This window comes from Nannospalax galili, unplaced genomic scaffold (genome assembly GCF_000622305.1).
Source record: "Nannospalax galili isolate Female #2095 unplaced genomic scaffold, S.galili_v1.0 scaffold749, whole genome shotgun sequence".
Taxonomy (NCBI): Eukaryota; Metazoa; Chordata; class Mammalia; order Rodentia; family Spalacidae; genus Nannospalax; species Nannospalax galili.
The window spans coordinates 657,902-684,703 of record NW_008359885.1 but is presented as its reverse complement, the minus strand read 5'-3'; the positions used below and the strand labels follow the sequence as shown (position 1 = coordinate 684,703).

At 40.6% G+C, this 26,802-nt stretch overlaps 1 protein-coding gene across 1 annotated transcript in view; it reads right to left on the bottom strand.

Annotated features, from left to right (window-relative positions):
• The window catches only part of Myrfl (myelin regulatory factor like), a 153,716-nt gene that overhangs the window by 115,648 nt on the left and 11,266 nt on the right, over positions 1-26,802 (bottom strand). The window contains exon 2 of the mRNA XM_029558986.1: positions 4,135-4,225. Coding sequence (XP_029414846.1) covers positions 4,135-4,225 — 91 coding nt within the window. The remainder of the gene's footprint in view (positions 1-4,134; positions 4,226-26,802) is intronic.

The following is a 26,802-nucleotide window of genomic DNA, read 5'->3' as shown; positions in this document are numbered from 1 at the left end:
GATTCTTTTTCCTGTTTTCCTAGTTTTCTTCCCTTGCACTTCACATTGTATATATATTTTTATGTAACCTGCTTCAAGTTATTTCTGGGAAAATATGTTAAAATTTGTCTCTCTTTGGAATAATAATTAAAAAAATAAAAAATAAAAAGTGCAGGAGAAAACTGGGGATAATTTTGGCTAGACTAAATATGTATTTCTTAGATAGAAAACACATTATATTTAAAAATTATAAATTGGAAATTATTAAAATAAAGACTTTTACTCTGAAAAGTTTCTCCTAACAATGATGACATTGTCAAGGGAATGAAAGAATGAGTTATAGACCAACAAAATTCACAAATTACATCTAGTGATATTTTAAAAAAACATTTAGCAATATTCTTAAATCCAGAATTCTTTTTAATTTTCTAAACCAAAATATAAGAAGTAACAGAAGATTTGAACAGTTACTTTAGCAGAGAAAATGTACAAATGGCAAACAAACACAGTTAATGATGCCTAACATCATTAACCATTAGGGAAATGTAAATAAGACACAAGATACCCTGTAAACTTGTTAGGATGACCACATTGCTTTTAACTGATAAGACTGACAGTGAAGAAAACAACTAGACAACTAATGCACAAATAATGTACTATAAAATGTATGGACATACCAGAGACTTTAGCAATTTTCATAGTCAAGTTTACATTAACAACAATATGACCTAGGAGTCATATTGAGAAATTTAAACTCTTGGTTGCCCAAAAATCTATTCACAAAGGGCTGGAAAGATGGCTCAGTGGGTAAGATCACTTCCTGCATAAGCATGATGTCTGGAATTAGGCTCCCCAGCACCCATGTCAAAAGCCAGGCAGGGCCTCATGCATGTACCTGTAACCCCAGCACTGTGTGGGGTATAGACAGGGGATTTCTGGGCTTGCTGGCCACCACCCTAGCTCTCAGTTCAGTGAGAGGCCATGACTCAAAGGAATAAGGCAGAGAGTGATAGAGCAGAGCACCCTGCAACCCCCTTTGGCCACTGCATGCCTGCACACTGGGTGAACACACCTGACCACACTTATGCACATATACCACAAACATACACTACACTTCATACACCACACTCATATGCATATGGATAATAAATAAATAAACCCGTACATGAATATTTATAGATGTTTGTATTAGTCGCTTTTCTGTTGCTGTGATAGAAACACTGACCCAAGCAATTTATAGAAGGAAGAATTTATTTGAGCTTACAGTTCCAGAGAAACTACAGTCTGTCATGGCAGGGAGGCATGGTGGCTGGAGGTGGCTGGAGGTGGCTGGAGCAGGAGCAGTGGAAGCTGTGCAAAATGTATTTAGTCCATACTTAAATGTCTCCATAGTCTTTACCAGTTTCAATACTATTCAAAAGTCCACAGTCCAAAGTCTCTTCTGAGACTCAGGTAAATATCTTAACTGTAAGCCTCTATAAAATCAAAAGAAAAATTACATACTCCCAATATACAGTGGAACCGAATACACATTACCATTCCAAAAGGGAGGAATGGAGGCATAGTAAGGAAATACCGGACCAAAACAAGACCAAAAACCAGCAGGGCAAACATCAAATTCAGTGGTTCCATGTCCAACTTCTGGGACTTTACTTCCAAAGGGCTTAGATGGCACAGCCTCCCTAGCTTTTCTGTGTGCAACACACATCTCTCATTTGTGCTGGTACCACTCCCTGTATGCAGGTCTTCTTGGCAGATGCCTCACAGCTCTGGCATCTTCTTGGGGTTGCCATTGCCAACCAGGGTTCACCTTCACAGCTTCACGCAATGGCCTATCAGGGCCTTCTCTAGGCATGGGCACCCCTACTTCATGCTGCCTGGCCTCCAAGGCTCTCTGAAACCACGGAGGAAGAACTGATGACCCCTTCAGTCTTCCATCTTTCATGCCTCTAAAACCAGCACCAGGTGAATGATAATGCCAAGTTTGACTGCAAGTTTGGAATGGACTCCTGCCTGCTTTATCCATTTTAGAAGCTTTTCTCTTCAGTGGTCCCTGAAGCATTTTCCTTTTACAAGTTGGAGGCTTAACTGGGTGTGGTCTTGCCCTGGAGGCACTCTCTACATCTCTAGGCCCCTCATTAATCACTTTAATCTCCTTAATCACTTTAATCTCCTTATCAATGGAATCCTCTCCATCACTTGCCAGGGCTTCAACATTAGTCTTCCTAGTGTTCTTTTTCAATCGATCCTGTACATTCTGAATTTCTTTCTGCCCCATTTGCTCTTTTTCTCTGTAAATCTGTATAATATTCACCAGTAATAGCCATGCCACCATTTCTACATTAGGCTGTCTTGAAATTTCTTCTTCCAGAGAAATTAGTCCATGGCTTTTCAACTTAACCTCAGGCAAGCTTTTTGGTTGTGGACAGACTCCATCCCAGACTCTTTGCCAAAATATCCCAATTGCTGCTTAAGTCCTTATTTCCCTCTGGAGCTACATTGTTCTCAGTAGTACTTTCTTCCAGGCTCCTACTAGAATGGCTTGTTAAGCTCTGCTTACAGCAACCAACCACTTTTCTAGCCCAAACTTCCAAAGTCTTCCACATTTTTCTGAAACCCCACATGGTCAGGTTCTTCACAGCCAACAGCCCACTCTCTGGTACCAATTACTGTATTAGTCACTTTTCTGTTGCTGTGATAGAAACACTGACCCAAGCAATTTATAGAAGGAAGAATTTATTTGCGCTTACAGTTCTAGTCTGTCATGGTGGCTGGAGGTGGCTGGAGGTGGCTGGAGCAGGAGCAGCAGAAGCTGAGCTCTCACATCATCACACGGGTACAGGAAGCAAGAGAACCACTGGAGATCTGGCAAGGCTTAAGAACTCTCTAAGCCCACCCCCAGTGACATGCTTCCTCCAGATAGCCGCACTTTCTAAAACCTCCCAAAACAGTGCCATCATCTAGGGACAAAATGTCCAAATACTTGGAGCTTATGGGGGACATTTTCATTCAAACCATCACAATGTTATTACTCATAAATGCCAAGAAATGTAAATAATCCAAATATCTTTGAGTAGGGGAATGGATAAACAGTGTTACAAGTATTAAAAGGAGTCTTTCTCAGAAATAAAAGGAATGAACTAATGACCAAAGTCACGTGAACAAGAAGATGAAAAAATTTAAAGGTACTGTATGGTTTCATTTATGTGACATTCTGGAAAAATCAGGATTATAGTGACAGAGAGAAAATCAATAGTTTCCAGGGATTAGGGGAATTGTTCTTTATTCTGACTATGATAGTAGTCTATGAGCTTGTCAAAACTCAGAACTATATCCAAAGAGTATTGGGTCTGGGGGCAGGAAAGATGACTTAGCAGTTAAAAACACTTATTGCTCTTCCAGGGAACTAGAGTTCAGTTCCCAGCACTCCCACCAGGTGAGTCACAGCTGCCTGTAACTCCAGTTCCAGAGGATTTGACATCCTCTTCCATTCTTTCAGAGTACTTTCACACACATGTCATTCACTCACAGAAACACATATACATACACATAAATAAAAATAGAATAGAGAGTATTGACTTTGTTGTATGTATGTTTTTAAAAAAGAAATCTGCAATAGTTATACTGTGAGAAAATAACAATAAAATAGAAAACAAAAAACAACATGGACGTAAATTTAACCTGGTTCTTTGACAAAGCTAGGAAAATTCATAAACATCCCAGATAGATCCAGAAAAAGGCAGTAAGAGGATCATCACTTTGGAGCCTACAGACATTAAACTGTAATAGGAAAATGCAAAAAATTTTATGCCATTAAATTTGACTACCTAGGTGAAAATGATAAATTTACTGAAAGACATAAACAGTCTAAACTGCTATCTATCAATCAGTAACCTGAATATCCCCATGTCTATTAGAAATATTGAACTTGATGCAAAAGTAGAGATTTGGAAGAGCAGGAATAATTTCCCATGGAAAAAACCACCAGGCCCAGATAGCTTCACTGGTGAAATATGCCAACATTTCATAGAAAAAATAATGCCAATTCTACTCATGTTTTCATGGAAAACAGAAGCAAAGGCAGCAGTGCCCAGCTCATTCAAATATTTCACATCTTTTGAGCACTAATTGCTGAGCAGTGCTACCGTTACTTACAAGGCTCCTAAATCAAAATCATTGCCCAAGAACTCCTCCAGAAGGCTTGTGTCCAGGGCTGGGTTCTCCAGAGTGCCACTGGCTCCTTGAGCTGCAAAGGCAAATTGAGAAGCTTGAGAACTGTGACCATTCAGAATGACTGCTAAAAACATTCAGGCTGATACCCAAAATTTCAAAGCAACTAAATAATATACTGCATTTATCAAGAATGTGATCTTTCTTCCATTTAAATATTTCCTTCTTGACTGGATGAGACTGGTTTAGTGCTCTTTTTATGAGCTTCCATAACACTGAATGGTTGCCTTATGCATTATTGAAAATCAGTCTCTCTCTCCGCATCTCTCTCTCTCTCTCTCTCTCTCTCTCTCTCTCTCTCTCTCTCCTTTAAGGAGAGGGACTACATCTTTCTTATTTTACCCACATGGATCCATGTTATGAAAGAGGCAAGCAACAATCATTTGTAAGATAGGCAGATGATGGCTAGATGTCTGGTTTACTGACTGATTTGGTCAACAAAAAGTTCAATATATTCTTTACAACTTTTGTTAGACTTCCTAAAACATAATAGCTCTGTCCCTTTTCTTGACTTAAAAAATGAAGAAAAGGTTTGTTTTTCACTGATTATAATGAATAGTGTTAGAATTTTAAAAAATATTTTACTTATTATTATTTATTTATTTTATGTGCATGCATGTATTGCCTGCATGTAGGTAAGTGCACCCACGTCATGCAGTACCCGTGGAGGATAGAAGAGGCTGTCAGATCCCCTGGAACTGGAGTTACGGACAGTTGTTAGCTGCCATGTGGGTGCTGAGATTTGAACCCAGGTCTTCTGCAAGAACAGCAAGTGTTCTTAACTGCTGAGCCATCTCTCCAGCCCCCCAGTATTAGAATTTTTAAAGAATATAAAATATCATGTAAAATAAATATTATAGGGAAGACAAAAAACATTATTGTGGATTGGCAAGATGGTTCAGCAGGTAAAAGAGCTTCCTGCACAAGCCTGACCACCTGAGTTTGATCCCTAAAACCCAGGGTAACAGGAGAGAACAGACTCCTGGAGTTGTCTTCTGACCTCCTCATGCAAGCCCACACTCACACATATATCATGCACACACAATAATAATAAATAAAAAATTAAAAACATTTCTGCTGGCAAACTCAAGAGAAGAACTTATTATGAAAAATAATCTGAAAATTAAATTGGTTGGTTGGTTAAAATCAAACATAAAAATTAATTGTTCTTATATGAATAATAACCAATTAACCATTCAAATGAATATAAAAGGGAACTCCAAGTCAAAGTAACAAAAACCATAAAATACCTAAGGATATATTTAAGGACACTTAAAATTAATTTTTTATTTTGATATACTAAATAATAGGTTTCATTATGAAAATTTTCATTAATTACTATACTAGGACAATTTTTTAACTAAAAATTTCCATTCAAAGCCTTAAGATGAGGTTTAAATTAATGGAGAGGCCTACACTATTCCAGCTGAAAAATTCAAACTTAAAAAATTTACTAGACATTATTTAGGATGGCAACAAAAGCCATCTATTAATTTCCTTAAGACACTCCTCTTACAAAGACTGCAGCAGGATATTGTTAACACATAACCTCCACTGGCACTTAGAATCAGGCATTAGCCAGTGATAGTCTGCCATGTCTACCCAAGTCCTGCTTGACTTCCTTTTAACTCTTCTGAGGCATGGTTTTTTCACTTTTGTTCTTATTACATGTCAACCAGTTGGATGCACCCAATAATCCCCCTCTGAAATGGCGTGCATGTGCTACCGAAAGAAAATGATCTCCAAGCTAAAATATTTCCAATCATTCTTTTAAATATTTATTCCTTGGATGTAGCTGTGGTTTGGGGTGGAAAGGCTTGTTAAAAGTGAACATTTTGAAATGTTTTTAATTGGTGAAAGGGAATGGCCTAGAATAATGCTGCCAGAGACAGTGGAAATTACCCATTTTGAAGGTGCCATTCTTATAAGCCAAGAATTTGCTATTTAAAAGTTATCTTAAGAATAACATGTAATATAATTTGAAATAAAGAGAAAAGCATTATAACCGAAAACATTGTTGGGTGGGGTTTGTTAAATGAATGACTTTGATAAAGTTTTATGCACAGGCAAAATGTGTTCACTAGATTTCTGTGTGATGATCTGCTTTTCCTTTGTAACTTGTAGTCCTCAAGACTTTTTTTTTATTAAATAAAGTCCATACTTATACTTAAAATTTTATTCCATCAGGGTGTGGTGGCACACGCCTTTAATCCCAGCACTCGGGAGGCAGAGGCAGGTGTATCTCTGTGAGCTCAAGGCCAGCCTGGTCTACATAGTGAGTTCCAGGTGGTGCTACAGACAGACCCTGTCTCAAAAAGACCAAAAAAAAAAAATGTCTTCCTTGGGAAGAATAAACACACAAAAATGACCCCCCCCCAAATGAGAGCTGTATGAATAGACACATCGAAGGAATATTAGCAAATCTCGGATAAAGGAACATGAACATAACACCAGGCTTGGTGGAAACACCTTTAATCCCAGCACATGGGAGGCAGAGGCAGGTGAATCTCTGTGAGTTTGAGGCCAGCCTGGTCTTGGAATAGTGAATTCCAAGCCAGCAAGGGCTACACAGGGAGACCCTGTTTCAAAAAACCAAAAAGGAAAAAGAAAGAAATTATATATATATATATATATGCATGTATGTATGTATAATATATAGAATTTTACTACATGATAAACAAGATCAGTTATTCAGTAATGTTATTAGGACAACTGGATAGACATCTAGGGGGAAACAATCTGGACTGTCATGCTTCAACATCAAATTCAGAATCAGTCTGACTGTAGCCATAATGTGACCAGCTGCTTCAAGCTCCTGCTTGATGACTGTGCCTTGAACTATGAACTGAAATAAACCCTTTCCACCTTAAGTTGCTTTTGTCAGAGCATTTTATCATAGCAACAGGAAAACAAACTAAGACACCAAAACAGTTTATTTTCAAAGACAAAGGCAATGGGCTGGATAGCTTCAGTTGTCAGCTTGACATGCCTGGGTAGTGGAAACATCAATTAAGGAATTTCCTCCATTGGATTTTCCTGTGGCCATGTCTGTAGAGCATTTTCTTGACTGTTGAGTGATGTGAGAGGGCTCAGGCCACTGTAGGCCATGCCACCCCTGGACAGGTAGTCCTGTGTTGAATAAGAAAGCAGGCTGAGCACCGGCCAGAGGAGCAAGTCAGTAAGCAGCGTTCCTCCATGGCCTGTGCTTCAACTCTGGCCTCCAGGTTCTTGACCTGAGTTTCTGCCCTGACTTCCCTCAGTGATGACCTTGGAGATGTAAGATAATAATAAACCCTTTCTTCTCCAAGTTGTTTTTTTTTTTTTTTTTCTGTGTTTTTATCACAGCAATAGAGAAGCAAACTAGGACAGAAGTTGGTACCAGGATTGTTGGGGTATTGCTGTGAGACAAACTGGACCCTGTTGTTTTGGGGAGGATTGTGGAAGCATTTGGAATTTTGGGCTGGAAAATCCAGTGAGTGCTCAGAACTTAGTGAGCTATTGCTATGTAGCTTGAAACAGTTATGCTGAAGAGAAATGTGGATGATGGAGGCCTGGCTTGTGACATTTCAAGTGAAGCAAAGACTATCAGGGCTGTTTGTGTGTGTGAGAATCTGTAGTTTCTGATTGGCTGGGAATAAAGAATCAACCGTGATTAAGAAGAGACCAGAACCACTGAAGTGAAACCTTTGCTTTACTGGGTCAATTAATGCTGGTTAGCTGCAGCTGAAAAATCAGCTGTGATTAAGAAGAGAGCAGCATCCTTGAGGTGAAATCTGGGAAGTATTTCCTTAGGGTCAGCACACAGAAGCTGTGGTCCAGGGGGTTCTGAGCCTCCATCTCAAGCTGGAAGAAGGACTTGGTAATGTGTCTTCTCTTACACATTGAAGGCATGAAGGGGTCCTGGAGAGCAGGAATTTCCTCTACTGGATTGACCTATGGGCGTGTCTTGATTGTTGAGCCACGTGGGAGGGCTCAGCCCACTGTGGGTGGTACCACCCCTGGACAGGTGGACTTATGTTATATAAGAAAGCAGGCTGAGCACAGGTAAGAGGAGCAAGCCAGTAAGCCACATTCTCCCATGGTCTGAGGTTCAGTTCCTGCCCATCAGCAGGAATTTCCTCTACTGGATTGACCTATGGGCGTGTCTTGATTGTTGAGCCACGTGGGAGGGCTCAGCCCACTGTGGGTGGTACCACCCCTGGACAGGTGGACTTATGTTATATAAGAAAGCAGGCTGAGCACAGGTAAGAGGAGCAAGCCAGTAAGCCACATTCTCCCATGGTCTGAGGTTCAGTTCCTGCCCTGAGTTCCTGCCTTGACTTCCCTCAGTGATGAACTGTGACCCGAGAGATGTAAGATAAAACAAACCCTTTTCCCCCAAGTTGATTTTGGTCAGTGTTTTTATCACAGCAATAGAAAGCAAATTAGGACAGGCAACAATTTCAAAATGAAAACATTCAGCATATAAAATGTCTATGCACCCCTCTTGAAAATAATTTCTTGACAATGAAATTCAATCAAGTATAATTGCCAAAAAGGAACTGGGAAATATATAAGGTAGAAGGGAAAACACTATCACTAAGTGATGAATTCATATGTTAGGATTTAGGCTGAATGTGGGAAGAGAACTGTAGCTGCAGATCAAACAGCAGAAGTAATAATCCCTGACTAAGGGAAAAGAATACAAGAGACAGGAGCACACATCTATGTGGTATAGCTTCTGTTCCTGTTCTTACCAAGCCACAAGAATTCAATCATGAGGGTTCTACCCTAATGACCTTATCTAAACTATCAGGGCTCAACCTCTAAGCACCAAGGTTGGGTTGTTTTCAGCTCTGTAACACTATTAACATGTGAATTAGGAGGGTGAACTCCATAAATTTGGAAGAACAAACAGCACATTCAAATATAAGCCAATTAAAAAAGTTCCTCCAACCTCTTAGTGACTTTTAACTCCTCTCTTGGCCTTGGAAGACTTCTTTAAAGTCAATATCTCTAACAGCAAAGAAACATTTAAAATTTGGCATTCCTTCTGTTTCCCATCAAGTTATTTTTATTCTATAAGTTCAAGTAAAATTAGTATAGTATATATAAGGTAAAATCTATTTCTTAGCCAGATGTGCTGGTACACATCTGTAATCCCAGCACTTGGGAGGCAAAGGCAGCGGGATTATGTGTTTGAAGTCAGCCTGGGCTACACAAAGAAACCTGTTTTAGGAACAAATGTCTCTCAAAGAACTATTTCTACTCATTCATTCATTCATTCTTCTATCTATAGATAGTCAGAGAAACAATCAAATACCATTATACCACTATTAACCCAGTGTAATTATAAGATTTAAGGTAATATTTTTTCAAGTTTGTAGTCTAAATTTTAATATCTTCAAGTCACAATGCTGATCACAAATGTGCACCATTTAAAACAGTAACAAAAATGCACACATGGTGAAATCCTTGCAACTAAACACAGCCAACCAACACAGACAACTGTCACAGTGTCTTAAGGTCTAGGAATCTGAGCTGTTGCCACAGGCTTCAGGAGACAGCATTAGATTTAGGCAAAAGGGAGCCTATCAAAGGCACAACCACCAGCTACCCCAGGAAGAACCTCTTGTTATTTCCTCGTGGGGGGTCACAGCATAAGTGCCTCCCCTAATCCCCACACCTTGACTCAGAGTGTAGGAGGGAATGAATAACAGATATTCAGAGAAATAATTGAATACCATTACACCACTATTAACACTGATATGATTATAGGATTTAAGGTAACATTTTTTTTTTTAATTTTTTTTTTTGTTTTTTTTATTTTATGTGTATTTGTGTATCGCCTGCATGGAGGCAAGTGCACCAGTGTCGTACAATGCCTGCAGAGGTCAGAAGAGGCTGTTGGATCCCCTGGGACTGGAGTAATGGACAGTTGTTAGCTGCCATGTGGGTGCTGGGATTTGAACCCGGGTCTTCTGCAAGAACAACCAGTGTTCTTAACTGTTGAGCCATCTCTCCAGCCCCTGGTAACATATTTTTTAAAATAACTTTTGCTTGCCAGGTGTTGTGGTGCACACCTTTAATCCCAGCACTCGGGAGGCAGAGGCAGGCAGATCTCTGTGAGTGCAAGGCCAGCCTGGTCTACATAGTGAGTTCCAGGACAGCTGGGGCTACAGGGAAACCCTGTCTCAAAAAGACCAAAAAATTTAAAACAAAAATAAATAAGTAATAAATAAATAAATAAAATGGCATCAAGGATCGTGCCTTTAAGACATTAACACCATGTCACTTCCTCCACTGATTTCACAGTTCTGGAACATATGAGAAAAATAAAAGACTCAAATATTTTTATGAAATGACAGAAAAACTGGTGCCAGGTTGATAGACGTAAAATGCACAAAGAGAACTACAGACTAAAATCACTGGTGAATATTCTATCCAAGTTCTGAGTAAAATGTTATCAAATAGAATTTAACATTAAGAGAATTTTATCATGAAGGTCACAAAGAAGATGATCCATGCTACAGTTTTATCAAAAAAATGCATTTGACTTTTTTTTTGTTTTGTGTTTTTGAGACAGGGTCTCCCTGTAGCCCCAGCTAGCCTGGAACTCACTATGTAGATCAGGCTAGCCTTGATCTCACAGGGATCTACCTGCCTCTGCTTCCTGAGTGCTGGGATCAAAGACATGCACCACCATGCCCAGCCATATTTGACCTTCTTGATCAATGCCAAAAGGTAGTGAACATTCAATGTCAATTCCCGTGAATAAATTCTATAAACACACGTGCATATATGATACATTCTATGCATTCATATGCACATGCAAGCATGCATGATACAATGATAGAAAATCCATATCAAGTAATACCCAGTGAAAAGTTGAATGATTTTTTAAAAAATTAAATCCATTTCCACCAGTGTTAGAACTAATATAAGTATTTTGATGCTATGTCAAATAATCTGCTACTAAATGCACTAGTTTCTAGTCTAATCGGGAAAGCAAAATGAGAGGGATGAGCAATGGATGATGGGAAAAAAATTGCATGGGACATTGATTTTAAACTTATTAAACCAAAGAAGATAACTAAAACATGTAAGAAATAATAAGCAACTTCAATATAAAGGCTATCACAAAAGTAATAATATATTGTTAAAATTAATAGATTTCCATATTCAAATAACAGCTACTTGGAAAGTTAAGTGCAGAGAGAGTACATTTATAATAGGAATATGATCCCCGGTAAACTTGATGAAACCAAAGAGAAAATCTTTGAATTTCTTATATAATTACAGGAGGACCTGAACAAAGAGCATATTTTGTTTTCTCATAAAGAATAATTAAAGATGTAAACATTCCTAAACTAGCCTATAAATTTAATATATCCACAATTAAAATTTTTTTAATTAAAAATGATTCCACAGTTCATTTCAAGGAATAGCAATGTAAAAATGCCCAGGAGAATAAAAAACAGATGAGAGAAAAAGGAATGTTTGTCAATAAGATATATAACAGCAATATAAACTCCACATTGCATCTGTAGGCAGGCCATTTTTTTTATTAAAATCCATAAATAAACTGAAATATCTTCATGGGATTTAAGTTGTACTAGATGCATCCTTTCATGTTAATGAAAAATAACAAATTATAGATTCTCACTTCTATATCAGAATGAATTCCAAGTTTATGGAAGACTTAATAAACCACTATCCTGGAAGAAAATGGGGAAAGAGGAGAGTTCTGTCACCAGAAAACATAGGAAAATCATCTGTAAATTTCACCACAAAGAGTTGTTTTCAAACTGCATAAAAGGCAAGGTTAAAAATGCAACAGTTATGTCACAGCTTTAGACCAGTAATTCCACACTCCAAAGCACTTGGTGATGTGTATATCCTACTCAACTGAAATGGTTTGTAGGTGAAAAAATCACAATTGTTTTATCACTGTAACCGCATCACCTGGCTCTGTTCCCCAGCTTATAGTTGACAGTCAAATTATATTTGTTGAATGAATGAATGAATGAATGAGTGAATGAATGAATGAATGGTTACAGCAGCAAGAAAGGCTCACTTAAGAGGAAACTCCTCATCAAGAAAACAAAGCTCTGGCCTGGGTGGGAGACGTAACATTCCAGCTAAGCCAGGTCAATCACTTGGCCAAGGGACCACCCCTAAGAAAGCAAGTCCACCTTAAGCCAAGCTGAAGAGATGAGTAGACTAACCAGTGCACTAATGAGATAATGAACTTTTCCTTCCCAGAATCCCTGCCCCTGGTGCAGCAACTCATCAGCTGGCCACAGACACCTAGCTTCGTAAGTCTGCTTGCTTCCCGTTTCTTGTTTCTCTCTTTTCTAAGCAAGCTTTCCCTAGCACTTTGGGCTTTTCCAACATTTGTGTATCTTTACTTTTTCTTTAAAGCTCCCCTCTCTATCATGTAGCTGCTAGTTGGCCACATGTCCAACCTCCATGCCAACTTGAAATAGCACCAGTTTTTTCCTTCTGTCTTCCATTCTCTTCAGAGCAGTTTCTGAGACTTACAGCTCCCCTGCCCTGTTTGCATGCCTTCTTAAATCATTTTACTAAGAAGACTTGAGAACCCCAAGAGGGGACCCCATTTTGCCCTTTATCATCTAGTAACTACAGACTCCAAAATTCCACTAACAGAATGAATGAACGTTCTCACTGATAGGACTGGGCCACGACCCTTGAATACAGATGTCATAAATGGAATACACTGCCTGTTCTGCATGCCCTCCTCGCCTCCATGCTCAGTGGTTCCTAGGTGGGAGAATACATTTGACCCCCCAACAACAAAGGAAATCTGAGTTGTCCTAGTGCCCTCTGATAAAGCTTTTGTCTTACCCCAACAGTTGCAATGGACTGAGACCCTCTGGTGCAGCTGTACAACTCCAGGTCACTGTGGGAGCCACAGTAGCTCCTCTGTAGCATCCCATCACCTGTAGTCAACATCTAGAAGCTGACTTCCCAGGGTTAAGCTAAGGTAAGCAGTTTGTTATGTGCAGCTTGGCTGCAGTCAACTGCTCCCCAGGCTGCCATGGCTAAACAACACAGCAAACCCATCACTGGGAGGGATGTCAGGGACACTGCGGGATGTGGGTATTGTCTTAACAACTCCCCATCTCTATTCTGTGTGGCACACTTTGTTGTGTAAAATACTTTGTTTTGTTTTCTAGAGAATAACAGATTCCTATCTATAGAATGTGAAACAGATGGGGTTTTGTTTCATGGCTTTGGTGGGCAGCAGGCAGCCAAAAGGTTTTCCTTTCATCTTACTAAAACCTAAAATAGATGCCAGATAATTGAATAAGGTTCTAAGAAATTTTGTGGGTTCTTTTCCAAGATGTGATTTAAATATCCAGTCCTTCATTTCTCCCCCACACCAGTAACCCCTGTGTTTTATGTGGTTTCATAAAAGAAATGTGAAGGTTTTTCTTCTTACTCTGTGTTCTAGAATTGTGGAAATAGTCAAGAACACACCACCAACTCTATTTAGGGACATGTGGTAAGAAAGAACTGGGTGGGACATGTCCTAATCATTTCCTAGATTCATAGAAGAGGTCCCTAAAATCTGTGATGGTCAGAAATGCCCTCACCATGGCATTTAACCTTTAGCTTAACTTTGACTCCTGCAAGTTGTCCTGTAACCTTCACATGCTGTGCTGCCTACACACAGATACACACACAGACACATAGATACACAGACATACACACACAGATACACACACACACACACACACACAAATAGATAGATGTAATTTTAAAGGAAGAAGAAGCATCACCTTTCAGGGATCTTGTGTTCTAAGCAAGGGTAGATATGATACCCATAATGTAAGAGAAGCAATAATCAGGATACATTTGAGGAGGATCTGATTTGGAAGCCTTTCTGGGGCAGAAGGCAGTCATCCAAACAAGTGAGCATGCCAGACAGGGAGTGGCAAGGTCAAGTGCAGCAGTGTGCTATGCTGAGTGGGAAGCACGTCTTCTCAGGGAATAGCACGCCAGAATGGGAGCAGAGGAGACCAGGGCAGCAGAGAGGCTTTGGAGAGACAAGATGTGATACACACACATCTTCAAAGGCCCTTCTGGCTGCTTTATGGGAAAAGATTATCTGTGAGCAAGAGCAGGCAGAGATCAAAAATGTTACTGCAGTTGTCCAAAGACACTCAGAGTTTACATGTTTTACTCTTCACAGGTAAGTGACCGTGCAGATACATGGGTTATCTAGTTTGCCCAGAGTTGCATACATTCAACCCAGGCCAATCTTGACCTTTTTTATTTTTTCTATTTTTGAGGTAGAGTCTCCTGTAGACCAATCTGATCTCAAACTCTCTGTGTAGCTGAGGATAGCTTTAAACTTATGATCTTCCTGCTATTTCCCACATGCTAGGATCACCAGCCTTACCACCGTCCCTACTTTATACAGTGATGGAGTTCAAACCCAGGGCTTTCTGCATCCTAGGCAAGCACTGTACCAGCTGAGCTATGTCCCCAGCCTTCTGCTTGACTCCTGAGCCTGCTCTTACCACCTCCATTATCCCTAACTTTCTCTGGCTCTTTCTTGCTTGAGCAATGCCAACTACTGCTGAGAGGAATGACTTTCTTCTGCTCCACTGGGCTGTGGACAGGCCAGTTGCTAAGAGAAGCAGATGGAGGAAGGAGTCTGTTTAGCTTCCCATGAGAATCCCTGCTGCTGTCCCATCTGCTTTATAAAGCTCCCTTCACCCAAAAAACCACATGCACATACATACATGCATACACATACATACACACCCATACACACATGCACACTCAACACACATGCACATACATACACACATAGTCATGCCTGCATGCACATACATATACATACTTGCACACATACATGCATGCACACCTACACACATGCACACAGATACACACATGCACAAAGATACATACCTACACATACATGCACACACATACACACATGCACACACACAGTTACTGAGATGGAAATCAGTGTCTCTAGACTGAAGCCCTGACTCCCTCTTGCTCTTTCTTACTCTGCCCTGCTCCCCAGGTGGAAACAGATGAGCCCCAGCTCCCAGTACCTGCCTAACGCATCTTGTCCAAACACCTTAAGAGACACAGAGTGATGATCCCTATAGTAGCCAGCTTTCTCTAGGACTCCAAATCACATCTGTGCTTTCCAGACCCAGAGGCAGTAACTCAAAAAGATAAAGCCAAAGTGTCAGATAAAACTGTTTCAGGAGGTTTTATACACACTGAGCAACTCTCAAATGGCCCTTAAAATAAATCTTGTGCATTTAAAAATAACTGCTTTGCTCTAAATGTCTTAAGCACTTGCTTAGAGCACCCAGCTTGCATAGATGAATCCCTCTCCCAGCAGGTGATTCAGTTTTATCCTGGATCCCACCCGCTTCAGCATGTATCCTCCTTCATGGCTCGAAGGGCTGCCAAGTTCTGTTCACAGGATGAAAGCCTGCCCAGGACCCCTGGAAGTGTCAAGGAAGCTGCTTCTAGATGACTCTGGAGAGACAAGGCCATTCCTCACTCTAGCTCTCTGCATCACCCCCCCCACACACACACACACATACACACGCACTCCAAGAACATGGATGGTTGGTTGCAGGTAACCCATCCTGCTGCCTTAGCCTTAGGTACGTAAGGAAAAAGCACCTGGTTAGGAAGATTGGTCTGTCAGGGAGTAAACAGACAAATCAAACCTGCATTACAAAATATAATAAGTGTACATATGCCCCAGGGACTTTTCCAAGGTGGGGGCAAGCAGGTACTTTAAAGACCTTCCTTTCATAGCTCCTGCCTCCTCCACCCACCTGCCCATCTGCCCCGAACCTTTCCTGATGCCATCGGTTGGGTACCCTCCCACACCACCTTCCACAACCCTGGTGCCCTCCTGTTCTTTCCTGTCTAGTGTTCCACACTTAGTGCCACACAACCACATCCAAAAGATTGAGACAGCGAGCAAAGTGAACAAATGAGTTTGTTCTAGTTGTTGAAGAATTCTAAAATGCAGGAGTGAGCATCTCTCAAACGAATTTAAACACAGTGTGTTTGCCTCTGACGTGGCAGTGTTCATGAGAAATTGGTGCAGAAACTGTAATAGACAATGAGGAGAAAAAAGAGGAGACAAAGAAGGGGAACCAAATGTTCTCGTCCTCTCATTGCTAAGGAGACTGTCTTAAAAGCTTGCTGAGGATAGAAATCGATCTAAAGTCTAATGTTGGTGTTTAGAGCCACAGTTTAGTTAGATGCTTACTGTAGATGTTTTCCCAGAGATGTCTTCCAATCATTAATTGGCTACTTGTTTTGTTCACTTATTTTCACACTTACTTAGTATCCATTCTGTGTCTAGGAATAAAATTAGACATGTTCTCAGTCAAATGAGGTGTTGGAGAAAATAAGCTAGTAGCAGTTGTTAAGTGTTAGGATGAAGGCTGGAGCAGGGTGGCACACGCCTTTAATCCCAGTGCTTGGGAGGCAGAGGCAGATGCTTCGAGATGGAGGCCAGCCTGGTCTCCATAGCGGGTTCCAGGCCAGCTGGGGCTACCCTGTCTCAAACAACAACAACCAAAAAGTGTTAGGATGAGTGAACACTTGGATCCTGAGGTTTTTAATCAAGCAGGCTGCCTGGGGAACACCAAGCACTTCCTGCGGGTGATACCTGAGAGGACTTTCTAAAGTAAGAAAAAAGGAATGCTAAACATAGAAACAAAAGCGAGTGTGCATATGAGCTCAAACTATCAGACAGAAGACTGGTGACAAATGTGTCAGAGAGTGAAGGCCGCACCCTCCAAGGATCTCACCACCAGCTATGAGTATTTGCATTTCAACCATGTGGCAATTATGTGTTGTTTGTCTGTCCTCTGTACTCAACTCCAAGCCTCTCTAAAGCATAATCATCTTTTATTGCATAGCCCCTAAGCATCTAGAATCTGATCTGGGTATCGTAGTTATTCAATAAATATGAATTTATTGTATGAGTACATGAAAGGTTGAGTAAATATAATTGTGGTTTGAATGTGAAACATTCCCCATGAGCTTCCTGGTTGGCATCCAGCATGTGACCAGCTGCTTCTGTGGCCATGAGCTACTTCCCCTGGCTTGTTTTCCCCACCACAATGGACTGTGTATTCCCTGAACCATGAGCCAAAATAAGCCTGTTCTTCCTTAAGTTGTATCTATCAGGCATGTTGTCACAGTGAATACAGTTATAAATGGTAGAGTTTATATAGAAAGACTGACAGGCAAAATTTTAAGCAGAGGAGTAATATGATCAGGTTTATAAAGGTGAAAGGTCATTTAGCCTATGGTTGGGAGATAGGACTGCCTCCGTTTTCTTACCTATAAAATGACAGTAACACCCTACTTCATAGGGTAGGGGTGTGAATTAGATGGGGTAATGCATACCAAGTGCTTTGTGTAGCTATCAGTTCAGTTCAGTGCTACCTTGTGTCATTATCATGTTTCTCTGCTCAAAAGCTTCATAGACCAATGAGAAAATCAGACACAAAGACATGTCTTCACAAAGTGATGCAACAATGGGGATGTTCACAGGGCATGATGGGACACCTAAACTACTCAAAAAGAGCAAAGGGGAGTCAGGAGAGGCTTCTGGGATGGGGGTCAATGAGGCTTGAACTGTCGCCAGATCCTGGGTGATGAGTGCCATGGGATTCTGATCTGGTTCAGTCCCCATTGGATAGCTGGGGAATGTTGTAACAGTGTGCTGGGACCAACTTGTACACACTTTTGTACCTCATCCCAGGATCATATCATCATGTTATTAGCTTAAAATTAACTAGAGTAAGAATGTTTATATCATAGAAATACTACAAATCAGAGCTGATTCTCCCCCCTCCCACATTGACTTGGTTATTTAAACATTTATCAGTGCATTATTATAAGTGAGTAGTATGCACTGGATTTTGTGACTGGTCAGACAGAATCTAGGTGACTCCTCAGTTCCTGTCTTGATCCTGGTACCTTGAGAGGAAGTGAGATCCTGGTGGGTAGCTTGGGAAAGCAGACAGCCCCTGGCTCAAGGCCATGTCTTGCTGATCCTGTATTATGGACTCTTGGAGAATGTTATGGTTTGAATGTGAAATGTCCACCACAGGTCCATGCATTTGGATACTTGGTCCCAAGCTAATGACTCTGTTTGGGGAAATTTTAGAACCTTTGGAATACAGGACCTAGCTGATAGACAAAGCTCCTAGGATTAAGCCTTGAAGGTCTCAGCTCCACCCCACTTCTAGTCCCATCTCTGCCTCCTGGTCAGCCATAATATGAACAAGAGCCAAGTTCCCACTGCCAGGGACTGAGCCACAATATTCTGCCATCTCTGCCATGCTGGGCTGGATTCCCTGAAACTGTAAGTCAAAATAAATACTTTCTCCCCTAAGTTGCTTCTGTCAGGTATTGTGCCACAGAGACAAGAAAAGTAACTAATGCAGAGTGAGCAGCGGGGCAAGGGACCCCAAGAAAAGCTCCACCTGGCATCCTGGGAGCCTGAGGATTTCCCAGTCTTCTTGTATGGATATCTTACATTGATCTAGGCTGAATCTATTCCCTCTTCCCAGTAGAGATAACAGGACCCATTGTTAAATACAGTGACTGAACTGACTCTCTCTCTGTCTCTCTCTCTGGACTTTAACATGATATGAATCACCTGGAACTTATATGACTGATAATTGAGAGATAAAATGAAAATTAACCTTTATTCAAGTTGAATAAATAGTCTAAGCACATTGTGTAACAGGATGGAAACCCCCAAACTCTCAAAGATGCAAAGTTCTAGAGAACAATATAAAAAAGTTGGCTTCTGGACACTTAACAAAATTGCTCAATTCTTCACTCAGCATTCAGTGAATATTTAATGAGGTGCAATGTGCCAGACACTAGAGGAAAAATCGTGAAAATACTCAGTCTCACCTTCAAGGCAGAAAACAGGCAGTGACAACAATGCGACAACTTATATCCACATTTAAGAAGAGTTTCTGACCCAATGCATGGTGGTAGATAGGCCAAAGGTAGACTATAGTTGTAGTGAGGATGAACAGAGGTAGAAAGAATACATTGGAATCACATAGGATTAGGTGAATTTATAGTGAGAAAACAACTGTCACTCCAAATGCTAACTTCTTTTAAGATTATTTTATTTTTTAAATTATGTGTATGCTGTGTGTCTGTGTGTAAGAGTATGCACATGCATGCAGGTACCAGTGGAGGCCAGAAGAGGGCATCAGGTCTGGAGTTACAGGTGGTTGTGAGCCACCTGACGTGGGTGGTGGGAACCAAAGTCAGGACCTCTAGAAGAGCAGCAAACACTTTTCACTGCTGAGCCATCTCTCCAGTCCCTATAGAAATCTTAAAGTTTAGTTATTAAAAGACTCTGACCTCCTCTTTCTCAGCGCTGTCATTTGTAACTTGGATAAATATAGAAAAATCCAATTATCCGAGTATGCAAACACCCTGAAGGAGGTGGGCACTCAACACAGTTTGAAAGTATCAAAATCTGATCTTGACTGGCTGATGGGCTGTCTCAGACAAAATGCAATGCAGTAAGCTAAGCTCAGTTTGCACTGGTTTTGCCAGGAATGAACAGATGATAAAGATATGACTCTTCTAGCTGTGTCATTGTGAGGAACTATTGATAAAACAAAACAATGTAGAGCTATAATAATAAAATCTTGAATACACTGAATACAGAAATAGGAAGGTGAGGTTCCTGTTCCTCTACACATTCGTCACATCTTGATAGTATGCGATCCATGCCCTTCAGTGGAAAGACAACAAATAATAGAATGCTGGGAAGAGGTCTAGGAGGGTGCAAAAGGATCTCTGGGCAAGCCATTTGAGGGCTGGCTAATGTAAAAGAGGCATGTTTGGTAAATGTAAGAAACATTAGATTCCCAACACCATGCTAGGAAGTTTACAATTGTTTTATATTATTTATTTCTCAAACCAAACTTACTCTCAGATTACTTTTAATTATCTCCATTTTTCAGAGATGCAGTCTTAGTCCTTGTGGGGGCTCAGATGTTTTTCCTATCATACACTATATGCGTACTTCCTATAGAATCATAAATACACAACAGGGGGCTGGAGAGATGGCTCAGCGGTTATGAGCACTGACTGCTCTTGCAGAGGACCTGGGTTTGATTCCCAGCACCCACATGGCAGCTACGAACCGTCCTTAACTCCAGTTCCAGGGGAATCCGAAGCCCTCTTCTGACCTCTGTGGCATTGCCTGACACGGGTGCATGCACATACATGCAAGCAATAAACTCATACACATAAAATAAAAATAATAAGCAAAATATTTTTAAAAATTAAAAATAAAAATCAGCAGAATGGAGGATAGTGAAAACCACTAAACATCAATGAAAACAATAATGTTCCTTATAAAAACTTAAACAACTTGATAAATTATTATTAATGTGGCTAAGCTCTTAAGCGAATGGAGACATTTACTCTTTATAACAATGATATTGCTTGCAAAGAGCTGCCATTGCTAAATTATGAAGACAAGGGAAGAGAGGAGAAACCCGAAGTTATGAGAACCAGTTTATATTACTTGCAATCCACGTGATAGAGCTGGGTCAAAGATACCCTTCCTGGATTCCAGAATTCTCTGCTGACTGGACAGATGGGGCTACTATGAACAGGAAAGAAGGTGGGCATGTTTGCTGATGGTGCGTGTTCTGTATGACTAAAACACTGTGAACCTGTTTCCTCGGCATCCTGGTATTACAATTCTAGATGAATGTGTCTTTAATTGCTTTTCACACATTCAGGGATCACTGAGTGAATGATAAGTGATTGATGATTGACTCAGTGTCTTTGGAGAACAAGTTGGGTTATTTGCACAGCTTCTTAGTAGATAATATCTATAATTCCACATGGAATTCAAAGAAGGGAAAATGATCTATTGTACTGAGTACATTCTATTTTGATTAAAGTAGTTTGGTGTCTTCACTGGCAGACTATCAACTTCATGCTTATTTTAAATTAATAATTGGCAATATAAACTACGCAAGAGCCTCTTGCTTTTCTAGAAGTCTGTGAACCTACTCTTCCAGCAATTTTGAATCCTTACAGCTAAAACCCTCCTCTAGCCCTACTACATGAGTATTAAACTTTCAGATTTCATTCATTTTTCTCTTCAATAAACACATCAATATTAATATATACTGGAATGAATAAGGCACCAGGAAGGTTGAAATTAAATGCAGCTGACTGCATGTTAACCAATATTAACTTAAAGATGATAAATGTGGGAAACAGAAGCTAACAAAAAAATTTAAGTGGCATAGGGAGACATCAAGTGATCTTGTTTATTTAGTAATACAAGACTTTGAACAATTATTATTCTGATTTGGTTTATTAGAAAGTCCAATTTTGCAGACCAGAAGATGGCTAGGTGAGTAAAAGCACTTGCCACTCAGACCTTGTAGCCTGAATTGGATCCCCGGAACCCACAGAAAGGTGGAAGAAGAGGACTGACTCCACAAAGTCATCCTCTCACCCCCACAAGGGCTGTGGCACATGAGTACCTCTCCCCCATTAAGAGAGATTTTAAAGAAGAAAATTTGGAAGAAAGTCTAATTTTGCCAAAAGTCAAAAAGAAAAAGAAGAAAAAGAAAGTGAAAAGACACAGTGGCCTCAATTTTGCTCTAGCTGACTCTTGCTGTACCCTGCGGTTCTGCCCAGCCAATCCCTCTGCAGCCAGCCAGCCATGAAGCCTGCCCCTGTAATTTCAGGAGATGCATTGTTTCTACAATACTGGAAGACTTCCAACTAGCCAGTAGCAGGTCCAGGTAGCATGTCCTCCCACCCAGCTATACCTGCATCTCCATGGAGCCCACTGTTTCTGCAATACTGAGAAACTTGTTTTTCCTAAATTGACTTTTTGTCAACTGAAAATCTCTTTGTTAATGTAACTATGGTTACTGGCTTTGCTCCTGGCATGATGCAATTGTGGTTTTTAGTTTTACAAACCCTACTCTGCCTCCCCTCAGGGTCAAGAGTTCTCGACCACCAGCTAACAACAGTCTCTTGATTTGACCCAAAACTGCATGGCATTTCTCTAAAGATATACAGAAAGAAAAGTAGAAAGAGGAGAAAGAAAAATGGGAGGAAAAGGACAAAAACCTTCGCAAGGAGGGACAACTAAAGAGGTGAACACACACACACACACACACACACACACACACACGGAATGCTTCCAGATGTGTACGAAAGCTTCCCTTGCCCCTGTGACTTTCAGTAATGCCTCCCTGTGCTACAGTATCAGGCAGAGATGGAGGCACTGGCCAACCAAGCACTGGCTGAGGGTAGACTCTTCAGCCTCTTACAGGACTCTGGTACTCTTAGAAACCGGAAATCAAGAAAGGAAACTCAGAACCTTTGAAATACTGGGAAGGACCAAGGCATGGGGCTTTTGTTAACGGAATGAACAAGCGTGTTGAGGATCTGCTCTGTGCAGTTTTGTAGGCGCTGAAGCTCAGGAATGAATGAGACTTCGTTCCTTCTAGCTGGCCACAGGAAACAAACAAAAAAAAGGCAATTGCATACTTTGAAAGGTGAAGAGCAAAGTGCTATGAAGGTGCACAGGGGATCCCGAGGGACCTTGAGAGAACAGCAGTGAATCAAGAGAACAAGAGAGGGAAGAGCATCCTGGAAGGCTGGAGCCCCAGCTGGCCATGAGGTAAGAATGTAATACTGGGGAAAGGGCAAGTCAGGCACATTTGGGTTAAATTCTAGTTCTACTTAATTTCTTTAGTTCTATTTCTGTGTCTGGGAAAAGGAAATGGGTGTTGCTCCCTTAGGGGGTCTTGCAGACTAAACATGATGATGGATATAGTCCCACTACAGGTGCTTGGCACATAATAAATTTCTTAGTCTTTCTTGGCTCCCTGTCCCCAACCCAGTTAGGGCAGGGCTCAGAACAGTAATCTAAAGACTGAACTGGGAGCGCATCAGTGCTGTTAAAGCAAGGGACAGGTGGTGGGTAAAGCTAGGTGATAGACAGTGCTGAACTGGGTGGGGCTGGGTGACTGCAGTCAGTTTGTGAGAGATTATGAGGTGTCTAGTGGTAAGTGGGGGAGGAAGCATAGAAAAGAGGAGGTTTGTCCAATGAATGACTATGTTTAAGTACTTTTCTGGCATCTGCTCCTAGAGTATGGAGGCTCATGAACCAACACAAGTGTATCTACATCTTCCTTTTGGCAGGCAAGCTGGGCTGCATGGAAAGACTGCTGGTTTTAGAGTGAGAAGACAGGGTTTCCAACTACCTAAAACTTAGCAGTATTGTTTTAGAACTATCTGCCAATTTTTTAGCTTTATTTATTTGTTTATCTTTGGTAGAGACAGAGTCTCACTCTTGTAGCCCAGGCTAGCCTCAAACTCTACCTCAGTATCCCACGTACTGGGATTAAAGGTATGAGCCACCATGTTCTGCCACATTGTAAAATGTGGGCCAGCAAGATAGCTCGGTGGGTAAAGGAGCTTACCACCAAGACTGACAACCTGTGTTCAGTCCCCAAGGACTCATATGGTGGAAAGAGAGAACAGACTCTTGCAAGTCGCCCTCTGACCTCCACATATGTTCTGTGGCACATGTGTGCATAAATAAATAAACAAACAAATAAATAAATTTTAATCTGTAAAATGCCTTCCTCTCAGAGTTGGGTTAGGGCGATGAATGGGTGAAAGGAAAGTTTGTGAAATTCAGACTCTGCGATCAAACACAATGGAAACGGAAACGCGAGAAGGAAATGCTGAAAAAGAAAAAGTAAATGTAAAAGTGGTAGCTGAATAGAGATTTTGGGTTTTTTTTTTTCATTAAAAAAAAAAAAAACAGCAAAACAGGTGTAACTGTGGATGGGTAAAGTCTAAAAATCTAGACAGGAGACCAAGCGAGAGTCATATTAGTTGATGAGAAAGACGGGGGTGGGAGACACATGGGACATGAAACAGGAGCACTGCAGGGGAGAGGTTACAAGGGGGACAGGGAACCATGGGCAAGATGGGGGAAGGACAGCAACAACTCACACTTTGCTCAAAGCTGTTATAATAGCATCTGAGACATTACATGATGGTTTAAAAAATAAAAGTGGAAATATATATTTTTAAGTCAGCAAAAAGATAAACAAATCCTGGGCACTGTTCCACAGACCTGGCCTTACTGCCATGTTCAGATGGCTTACTTCTGATGGAAGTCTGCAAGTGTCTTAGTGCTCATGCAGGTATAAAAGAACCTGTAGTTCAACCAACTGCTTCTTAAGGCATTCTACTTGAGACACAGGGATACTGTATTTTTATGTAATTAATTTTTTCTTCATTTGAGAAATTCATATGTAAGTACTATATTTCCATTGTTTCCACTCCTTCCACTCCCGCCTCCTACTCCTCTCATGTCCCCCCCACTCACTGGCAATTTCTTCACCTCTTCTTCTTTAACTATTATTATCATACACACATACACCACTTAGCCCACTTAGTGCTGTCCATATGTACATGTGTTTCATTCCTGAGGAAAACCGATTCTTCCTCTCTTAGCAGCCACTGAGTACCTGTAGCTCTTCATCTAGAGGTGGGACCCTGTGAAATTTCCCCCATCCACACTGGCATGTCATTATTCAGGTCTTGTTTAGGTAACCTTATTGTGGCAATTTCATGGGTGCAGCCTTCCCATCACATCTAGAAGACACTCTCTAGCAGCGGGCATTCTGGTCATCTGGCTCTATTGTTTTTCCCCTTCTTCTGCCATGTTCCTTGAACCTTAAGTGTAGGAGTTTCACTGTAGATGTATCAGCTGGGTCTGGGCACCCCACAGTCACTCATTCTCTGCATTTTGACCAGTTGTAGATCTCTGTAATAGTCTCCATCTGTAGCAGAAAGAACCTTCTTTGATAAGGGTTGAAAGTTACAAAGTCTCCCACTTCTGATCAGCTAAGATCAGCCAGTTCCTGTGAACAGCCAGATCTTATTGTCATTCACACACAAATTATTTCAAAGGACATTTGCTGTCAGCAGAAACCTGACTAAGCATTACCTAGTGGACTTACAAGTTTGTAGTAGCCTTTATGCCTCTCCCTGCATGTAGGACACTCTACGTAACTTATCAGTCAGCCTGTTTGAAAGCACCAACCTTCCTTAACTCCACAAAGGAAGAAAAAGAGGGGCATTGTATCCATTCTGCCTCTATAGAGCCCACTGTCTATATAAAATGCACCTCGGGACAAACAGCAGTAAGACTTCAAGGGAGACAGTCTAATCTGCTTTGGTGTTGACTTAATACAGGCAAATAGAGAAATAATCATGCAATTAAAAACATTTTTTTCATATATGCTTTTATGAAATTTAAAAATATATTGCACTAAAGTTCTTTATGAAACGTTAAAGTCACATATTCGTTTTGAACTTCCAAACTTTTACTTTTGATCTTGAACAAAAACGAACAGAAATACTAATTTTGGTCTCATTTAAAAAACTCAAGAGTTTAGTTTGATAACACCTCGTAAAAGCCAGCGTTCCCAAGCCCTGTCCAAGTATGGTTGAATGACCCAGTTGAAGTCAGTGATTACCAAGGTCCACAGATAACATCTCTTCATATGCACTTGACTGCACCTCAACCTTCCCTCAAGACTACAGGTAGATAAAAGATCTGGGGTTTTGAGAGAGCATCACAGAGTAGAGGTAACAAGAAAAACGTCCTCTCCTTAAAATGAACTTGTAGCCTCTCAGTTTCAGACTTTCTCTAGGTTAGCTGTAAAATTAGCCAAAACTGCTTTAGACTACCCAAAAGAAAATAATGATGTGTTCCTTTCAGGTTTGGATTCTATTTCCATGCAGCAAATGCCAAGTAAGCCTTGGAAACAGAGTACCATTTCACTGTTCTGTCTTTTCTGAAAAATGTTGATTTCAAGACAAATATGGAAAAGTTGAACCTTTTGCAATAAAAGGAAATACTCAGTACTTTGTCCTTTGTTGCTTGGCAACCAAGGGCTATAAATGGATTTTATGATTATAAAGACTCTAGAATTAATGTGAGCATGTAAAAGTTATAATAACTCCCTGGAGACAGGAATATTTCCTTGAAAAAGAAATGTATGGGTCTACGTATAAGCTTATAATCATTCCTGTTTTAAAATAAATAAACAATTTTGTTTTTCACAGTTGTAAATATAATAAAAATCAAGGATTACTATTGATTTCACCATTTCTTCATTAATCCTCATAACCCTAAGAGGTATGTGTTACCATCCCCATTGTACAGATGGAGAAAAACAACTCGAGTTTAAAGGTGAAGGTATCATCTTGCTGGACTTGTCTTCAGTCTGACTACCCATGATGACAATATTTATTAGTTCCTGACAAACCCAGCCACCTAAATTCCCCCCATAGGGTCTTGCTACGCTATGAGCAGTATGGTCAGTGTTGGAGTTCTTAGTAGTGGTTATCTTTTGAATTCTGTAGTTGCTTCCTCTGTAAACATAAGCCATTGCCTTTTTGCCATTAACCCTGTATCTTATGGTGCTGGAGCTGGGCTTTGTCAAAAAAAAAAAAAAGTGGGGAGAA